This window comes from Bidens hawaiensis, unplaced genomic scaffold (genome assembly GCF_021521415.1).
Source record: "Bidens hawaiensis isolate Kalapana, Puna unplaced genomic scaffold, B.hawaiensis_p1.1 tig00001685_1, whole genome shotgun sequence".
Classification (NCBI taxonomy): domain Eukaryota; kingdom Viridiplantae; phylum Streptophyta; class Magnoliopsida; order Asterales; family Asteraceae; genus Bidens; species Bidens hawaiensis.
The window spans coordinates 239,830-249,170 of NW_027491095.1; the positions used below are offsets into that span (position 1 = coordinate 239,830).

A 9,341-nucleotide genomic window follows, 5' to 3' on the forward strand; every position below is an offset into this window, starting at 1 on the left:
TCACTGACGATCATTATTCATTGTCGACATCGTATAATGATGAATCACCGACCACATCCTCATCATAGGACATAGACGAAACCTCTACTTACAAATCACAAATGACCTCTTACTTACAGATCACCGATAGTGGATTCACCAACAAATCACCAACACGTTGTCATCAGTGGACTACCATTGATAATGGTTGTTTTTAATAATAATAATAAAAATTTTTTTCAATGCATGTGTGTATTTTGTAATAATTGTAGAATTTCGATTCATTAAACATATTGATTAAGCAAAAAAGATTAAAGATAATACGGATTTCGTATATCCACATATTAATTTAGACATTTTCTTAACCACGTAAAAGAACTTATTATACGGCGTATATTGATTTGTCTGTTTAACATAAGGGTCGGCAAACAATTTGCAACTCCAATGTCGTGGAGCTCTATAACACCATCATATTGATGTGATTTCTAAATACGTTTTTTACTTTTATCTTTAAAAGCCCATGATACTTTCACCCATCCATTTACAACATAAATGTGACTTGCACTCAAAAGCTATGATGAGTAAACTCTAATTAATGGGCAATTTTTTTTTTGGCATTTACTTGTGACAATCAAACCAATTAATTAACGAGTTATAAAAGTTTTTACGAGTTTGTAGAATAATAAAGCATATATTAATTAATTATTGTTATATTTTAGGGAGTGTTTGGTATTTTGGTACAAAAGGAGTCATGTGAGTACTGATCAGTAGCAAACAAGCCATTGATCATTGATTTGGGAGCTCACCTTCTCCATATAAGCTTCAGATTCATAATTCAAAGAAGCCAACTGATCAACATGGTGTCAAGAAAGCATAAGAAAGATGTACTACTGCATGAGAAGCTGCAACTCCTTCGATCAGTCACAAACTCTCATGCAGTAATTAATTCCCTGATCTTTTTCACTGATTGATCAGTATATCCTTCATTGTCTTAATTTCATCTGCTTCAATCATATGCAATGCATAGACAAGTTTTAACCTTGAAAGGCCCTCTTGATCATTTTACCTTTAAGGGTTTCTTCTATTTGACGTCACGGGTTCTAATCCCACTTATGTGTCATACTCTTGGGTTTAAGCCTGGGTGAAGCACCGTTGGGTGGATTAGGCCTCACGACATCGAACCACTGAGAGTTTTCTAGGGGTTAATTTAGCCATTGTTCATCGTTCAAATTATAATCTAGCTCTATATTGTTTTATCTTGATTGGTTCTTCCTTGTCGTATTGATTCTTTAACTTGTTAAACTATTGCTTGTTGCGCACAGACAAATGATTCATCGATCGTACTAGACGCGTCCAAGTACATTGAAGAGCTCAAACAAAAAGTAGAAATATTGAATCATGAGATAGCAAATGGAGAAAGTTCAAGCTACCAGAATTCATGGCCAGTGGTATGTGCGTGTAATCAAATTTAATTAAACATTCTGCTTATTTCTATATACTTTAATGATCATGTTGATAGAGTGTGTAATATAAATTTATTGCAGGTAACAGTTGAAGCTGTAGAAAAGGGTATACAAGTAAATTTGTACTCAGAGAGGAGCTGCCCAGGGTTACTAGTTTTTGTGTTGAAAGTTTTTGAAGAACTGAGTCTTAATGTGTTGGAAGCTAGGGTTTCTTGTACAGGCAGCTTTCACTTAGAAGCACTTGGAGCTCAGGTATTTTACTTATGGACTTCACTACCCTTCATATATATATCACAAGAAAATTATTAAATAGAAAATAAACTTCTATTTGTGGTTACCCATTTTTCTAAATAAATGTCACTAAATAGAAACAAACTTAATTTCTTGAGGATTAATGCATGCAAATTTGTTGATTTTTCATGCATGAGCTTCTGGTACCAATCTAAAAGCTTAAATCATTAAGAGTTATATTGTTCTTTGGAGTCCAACATTGTTAAAATAATCAAGCATTAATTGTTAAACTGGCCAATTAAAACTTGCAGCAAATGTTTTCAATGTTTGCATTGAACTAACTGAGAAAGATTGGTTCTTGCAGAGTGAACAAAACGGAGAAAGGATAGATGTCCATATTGTGAAACAAACAATCTTACACGCAATCGAAAACTGGAGCGAGAACAATGATCATCAAGACTGATCATTGATCATAATGCGCGTCTGGTTCCGGCCTCTACTTTCTTGAATCTTGTTAACTTTTCTAGCTTGCAAGAACTACTGCAACTAGAAGATCCACTGGTATTCAAGCAATATATAAATTTTACACCCAAAACCCTAAATTTAAGTTTAAATTAATTAACCTCCCACAAGGGATAACTAGTGTGCTACGTATGCTTGAATTTCTGTACGCTCATAAACAAGTATACCCTTTTGGATTTAGATATGCAAGTAAGATCATAAGTGCTCAATCGTTTCGTTCTAATACGATCCCATTTTACTGTTATCATTACCGTTATCTAGTTAACCCTTGCAAACTTATACATATGGCACAGATGACAGACCTACCACATTTCATTGTGGAAAGACTTATCAGTTATCACTAATATGGTATTGATCACATTTGTTAGCGTATTATCGATAATTAATTATATAAATAGTTTTATGTGTTATGTCCAAAGTAGCCACCTGATCTAATTTTAAAGTTGTATGTTTAAGATTAATAGTTGTTATTTTTCTAACTATGTGATCTAACATTGCATCAGTAAAAGAATTATGTTATTCTTTTTAAAATAACACTTTTACCATTTGACAAACCACATGGATTATCTACACAATTTACTCAAAAAATAATAGCCCCAAAGCCCCCCCCCCCCCCAATCCTCGCACCCCATTCAATCATCGGTTGGGTTTGTCACCAACCCAATAAATGTTCGTGAGTCCAACACATGGAACACAAAGAAACAAGTTATTTTGAACCAACAGATCACCGGAGATGAACAAGTCGATTGAGTATACTAAAACTAAATTTGAACGGGTATATACTAAACATATTCTCATATTGATATATGGATTTATGTTTCCTATAATCCGAGCCTTACTTGGATTCCTGTCAGTGGCGGATCCAGAAAAAAAATTCACAGGGGTCGGAAGAGGTCGTTGTCAAAATTTTACAGGGTCGATTGAGATTTTAACATATATATATACCATAAAAAATTCACAGGGCCGGCCGTCATCTACACCTTTCGTGTAGGTCCGCCACTAATTCCCGTTATAATCTAATCAAATCAGTTGTGATGTTCTAAACATATGAAGAACTAGCAGAATCACCTCCCCAACCCTACTACTATAGAGTCTAACGATGTTAATTGTACCGTACAATGACCACATTCGACAAATATGTCATCTTTCAGTATGCAATTTACCAAAACACAATAAAAGTGAAACAGAAACACTAAACTTAATGGTGTAATAGACTTACATATTCAATTTGCTTGTCGTGACAATATGAACATAAATCAATTGGAAAAGATGAGTCATTATGTATAATGGAAGGTTATTTTCTTATTAGAAGTAGGTGAATGCGACTATGCATCACATCGCACACATGGTGAGCAATAAGTTACCAGAGATTGAATATGACAAATGAAATGGGGTGACAAGACAAACTCAACTTTAAGGTTTCAGATCACACTGATACACTTCTCTTCATAGAAACCGAATAGGGTAACTAGAAAAATGCAGGCACGAGAAAGTGACCAGATAAATGAAGCGTGGTTGACAGACTTCAAGGGACCGGGGGTTATAATTTATTTAAGTTATGATAGTTAACGTTAGAAACTGATATATTTTACGAATTGAAAACAAGATATCTCCAATATGCAACTTATTAAAGTTGCCAAGTTGTTACATTTGCTAAACCATAGAGACTGTTAGGCTAACTAACTCTTATATTGAAATAATTACACACATGTCTGATGTCCCTAGTATACAACTTTGAGCATGATAAATTACAACTTTGATTCCCACTGTTTGCTACGGGTAACAAAGATGGTCCTTGGAGCGGATGTCCATTGAAGTAAAGTTTGATAAAACCATATATATAATAATCCACATTCCCGTCATTCTCCCTCTCGATTCACAAAATATGGCTGTCGTTACCCCTCCGCCACATTGTCAGTGACTGTGTATCATATGTATGGTTTTGACCAAGAGGTTCGACCTATTTGATGGATTCGTAAACGTTATCATCAATTTCATTGTTCCAGTTTGACTACATCAGCATTAGTTTCATTAAGTCGATCTAATTCATTATCGGCTAACACTTTCTAACTGGTGTTGTACATTGTGAAGCTGTCATCATAACAAAAGACCAGAGACTTCTTCTACCCCAATAAAACTAACAAGCTCATAAGGGAGAAATGGGTATGTCTCTTGGAAGAAACACTAACATAAATGATGGCCTAGTGGTATACTTTTTTCATGACGAAGCATCGATAGTCTCGAGTTGCAATAACTGAAGACTCTTATACTATTATTAAAGATCAAAAGATCAGATTGTTCAAGAAGAGGTTACCAATATTCGAAGTGTGAACCACCACCGCCATCGTCTGTGGCTTTCAGGGGGTGTTTGAGATTCCTTACTTTACCTCCTCATGACTCACAATATCCTGACTTAATAAACACCTTTTTAGCTTTTCAGTTAAAAATGAGCCTAAATAAGCAATCCCAAACACCCCCTCATTCCTCTTTGATCGGGCTTGAAGGTTTGTTTTGTCACACCCCCGACCGAATGTAGAAACGCCGGGGCGTGTGTAGATTGAAATCATGCACATGGTATTAAATGCAAAAACTCTTATCAAAATAAACCAACATATTGTTCAAATCAAACATAATCCAAAAAAAACATGACATAACTAGTTATTCATAAAACTTCTAGGCTGTTGTATGAAACTTTAAGAATTTTCCTCACTTAATTTCCATTATCTGAAAAACATGCAGAGTGTTAACTAAAAATTGTGTTGTGAGTTAATAAGTTTTAAATTAAAATAAGTTTTATGTTGAAAACATTCCATATGTGTTAAGTTACTTGAATACTTTAGTGATTACAACCAAACCCCTGACACGTTTGGTGAGTTGTCTAATCCACAATTAAACTAATATGTCTAATGTTTAATGATCATCGGATTTGGAATACTAAAAATTCTGAACGAGCATTTTCCGAGCGAGCGGTGAGTAACTTTGGGCATGCCCTAGTAATCATATTATTTTTACCAAATTAAAGAAAAACATTATTGTTTAATATGAAAGAAAAACAGGAAATCAAAATCTAGACTGCGCCAGAAGTCATCACGTGAAATTCACTATTTAATACAAGAGATAAACGGGAATCCAATTATTAAGTGACCTACAAAGCTGAAATGTATCTCCCATTATTTTTATTATGTATAGAAGATTCTCTAGTTTATTATGAGCACAAATTACAGGTTAGTTTATAAATTATAACTAAAGTCAATTTTTATATCATCTGTTAAAATTAAAACAGATTTAAATGTTTCTTCTTTACAATTCACATAATTTTTCGCATCACCTTTGCGAAATATAAAAATAAAACTATGTATGTAAAATACTTAAAATTAACGAGAAATTAATCAGTAAAGGAATTTTGTGCAAAAGAAACCGCGATGTAGAAGTGGTCTGATTGGGCTGTACTATGTGGACCTAACTAAGACACTTATCTTGGGCTTGATTGGTCATCCTCCGTGAACTGTCCGGTGGCCATTTTATAGGTAAGGCGATGGGGGTAGAGGTGCACAAAATACCCGGTTTTGGATCTGACCTGGAACCGGTTTTACCCGCGGGTAAGACCTGGTATTGAGTTTCTCTTCGGACCTATAGCCGGAACAGGACCCGGCTCGGACTTGCCGGAACTGTTTCTACCTTTACCCGGTCAAAACCCGACCCTACCCGATGTTAGCTTTGTAGGTCACTTAAAAGTTGGATTCCCGTTTCTCTCTTGTATTAATTAGTGGATTTCACGTGTCGACTTTTGGTGCAGTCTAAATTTTGATTTCCTGTCTTTCTCTCGTATTTTTTAACGGTGACTTTCATAGTGGTTGAATAATCAGCCACAGCTCTCGTAGAGAGCCACAACCGCCCCACTCGAGCCAAGACTATGTTGTCTTAACCGGGCCCACGCTTGGCATCCGAGTTTGGCTAGGCGTTCCACGAGAAATTTCGAGCCCCCTGCCACTTGACAGGAGTTGTCCGCCCACAAGAGCAAGCTCTTTGGGAAGGGACACTCTAATAGAAAACTCGTGTTGCCATCAAGATTCGAACTTGAGAGGCCAACCGGCATCAAACTCTTACCCATCATTTGGCTGGCCACTTGAGCTAGCCCAAGTGACAATAATGATTTTCTTTAATTTGGTAAATAATATAATTACACCATAAGACTAAACTTTAATTTGGTCAAAACCCGACTTTATATCAAACTCGGTTTTGACTTTTATTGAACATCGTCTACCCGGTTTATGCACCAGGCTTACGCGTGTCACTTGACCAAGAGAAGGGCGTGAAGTAATGAGGCATCGCTCACATGCATAGCGCGCCTATTATTTATCTCATTCATTTATGCTTTATAAGCCAATGATAATCATCCACATAATCCATTTTCATCTTTAACCTTTTATTATCTCTACTATATATAAAGAGTGACTAAAGGATCTCTTAAAAAATAAGAGGTCCAACAAATATTGCTAAGTTTACAAGTCTTAATGCATGTCTTAACTTCTTTTTAAGGGTAATAATGTTTGTCTATCAATACTTATATCTTGGCCCCTCAATTTTTATCAACCTTTACTATATAAACAATAATTATATTTTTGGCCCCTCAAGTCAAACCAACTACCTCTCACGATTTTTAAAAGATTATAACTATTTCATACGTTAATATTTAAAAAAATAAACTACACCATAAAAACGAGAATTTTGTTCTCTTTTATTTGAGTATAGTAATGCTATACTTTGTAATTTTAAAAAATTCGCATGTTACACGAAAACGATTTACGACCGACAACCGGGTTCTGGCAAGGCGTTTAACATCGTCGGATTACACCGACACTGGTTAAGCGTTTGATGTCGGGTTACATGCGTACCGACATCGGTCACGAGTCAGATGCCGCGTTACACACGTGGCGACGTTAGATTTCATGCGTTCAAGCGCGGTTTACTCAGGTACCGAATCTGGTTACGCATCCGATGATGCATTATGCGTTTATGGTCGTCAAGTTACGCTCGTACAGGTAACAACTATGTGGTCGATGTGCCTTCGTTACATGTGTATCGACATTGATTACAAGTTTGATATTGCTTTATGCGACAGATGTAGGTTTGTGTTCGTTCCAATGTTGGTTGACGCGCATAGCGAGCCTGACGCCTACTAACGTCGGGTTGTGCGTGCCATATCAACCTATTCTGATCAGTTGGAAAATAACACCGCCTAATTCTAACATGTTTGAAAATAACACCAACCCATTTTGACACGCACATAATCACGCAATATATGTTGCAATTTTGCATGCACATAATTACGCATAAAGAAAGATAATTGCACACCTTCTATGATAATTACACAACATATTTTCATAATTACGCATGACTATAATCAAACTTATTATATGCACAACACACCTAGGTATAAAGAAAATCATTTTTTTCTTTAAAAAAATAGTATAGCAAAAAAAAGTAGTTTGTTTTTTTAGAAAAGAAAATACTTATGTATTTTTTTTAAATGCTTGATTTTATGGTGTTGTATTTTATATATAAGTCGTGGAGAAAAGTTATTAATGTTTTAAAAGTTGAGGAATTATGCTTAATTTAGGTTCTCGTATAAGAGGAGAAAAACATAAATGCATATAAAGTTCAATAGTTTAAGTAAATACAAGTGTTAAAACACATTAGAAATCTTAAAAATAATTTATCTTTTTTGTTTAACGTTAAACATTTATTATTGTTTCTCTGTCCTTATGAATGGAGAAACAATATGGGAGAGACTATATGGTAGCGTTTGGTATGCAGGAATGACATGGGAAATGGAATGATTCATTACGTGGAAATTAAGAAAGTGATGTTTGCTTACTCAATGGAATGGAATCATCCATTACACATGGAATCTCTTTTTTTTCCCTACCCCTTCTTCTTTTTTTCATTTCATTCATATCTCACCATAATTTCTCAACACCACCACCACCTAACAACAGCCACCACCTAACCATCACCGTCATCGTCACCACCACCTCCGCCACCACCACCACCAGTGTTACCACTGCCACCTGACCATAACCGCCACCACCACTGTCACTGCCTGACCATCACTACCGTCACCGCCACCCTACCATCGCCATCACTACCAATGCTATCACCGCCACCCCACCACCACAACCACCCCGCCTAACCGCCACCACCACCATTTTCGTCGCTTGAGCTACCACCACCGTTGTCATTTGAGTTTTTTTTTAATATATTTTGGGTTAGGAATATTTTTATTATTTCTATTTCATTCCTACAATTTTTTTTGGATACCAAACAACATAAAGTAATTATTGATTTCATTTCCATAGGTAATGATCCATTTCATTCCCTTGTTCATTCCATTCATTCTCTCATTCCATTCCCTCTTCATTTCATTACTTCCAACCAAACATACACACACAAGTTCAGTCCTTATAACAAGCAACTAACTTACTCAACTTTTTGGTTAAGTAAAGTCTTAGAATTAATCCATCGTCATGATTAAGTTATATGTGTGATATTTATGATAATAAATTGTAAAGTTGAGCCAAATTGAGTCAATGAGAAAACGTATGGTCCTCTTGCAAGATCTAATCGCATAACATGATACATACACGAGACGATTACGTTAACAATACTTTATTGATATACGTTGTTGTTCATACATTACATAAGTTAAGCCTATAGAGAATTCAGAATGGTAACGTTACACGGAGAATAAATATGGCATAGATATCTACGTATGTTCATTAGGAAATGCCTATTTATAAGCTACCCTCATTCGTTAATCATCACTAATGAATGAGGTATCTCATTCGTTAGACACACCTAACGAATAAGGTTTCCCGTAGAGAATGACCTCCCATTCGTTAAACATCCTCAACGAATGGACATTACATTAACGAATGAGCCTTCATTTGCAAATCCCTTAGTGAATGAGCTTAATCTATAATGAATGGACCTCATTCGCTATACATGCCTAGTGAATGAGCCATATTACATTAAACATAAAGACTAAACTAACCTTAACTTATTCGATCAGTTGTGGACAACAAATCATACACTGACAGTCAAGCATACCATCTCAAGTTTAATTTGAAGCCAAGCCAATTCAGT

At 35.6% G+C, this 9,341-nt stretch overlaps 1 protein-coding gene across 1 annotated transcript; it reads left to right on the forward strand.

The window, feature by feature from the left end:
• Positions 1-236: 236 nt before the first annotated feature.
• On the forward strand, positions 237-2,445 carry LOC143590735 (transcription factor ICE1-like). Its single transcript, XM_077071130.1, has 4 exons — positions 237-917; positions 1,302-1,427; positions 1,524-1,694; positions 2,038-2,445. Exons 1-4 carry the CDS (start codon positions 837-839, stop codon positions 2,134-2,136), a joined length of 477 nt encoding a protein of 158 aa, XP_076927245.1. The 5' UTR covers positions 237-836; the 3' UTR covers positions 2,137-2,445.
• Positions 2,446-9,341: the final 6,896 nt, after the last annotated feature.

Excerpts from the sequence above, each read along its gene's own strand:
- LOC143590735 (XM_077071130.1), top strand. The coding sequence starts at position 837 with ATGGTGTCAAGAAAGCATAAGAAAGATGTACTACTGCATGAGAAGCTG. Across the intron at positions 918-1,301 it reads CAGTCACAAACTCTCATGCA|ACAAATGATTCATCGATCGT; the intron begins GTAATTAATTCC and ends TGTTGCGCACAG. Across the intron at positions 1,695-2,037 it reads TAGAAGCACTTGGAGCTCAG|AGTGAACAAAACGGAGAAAG; the intron begins GTATTTTACTTA and ends TGGTTCTTGCAG.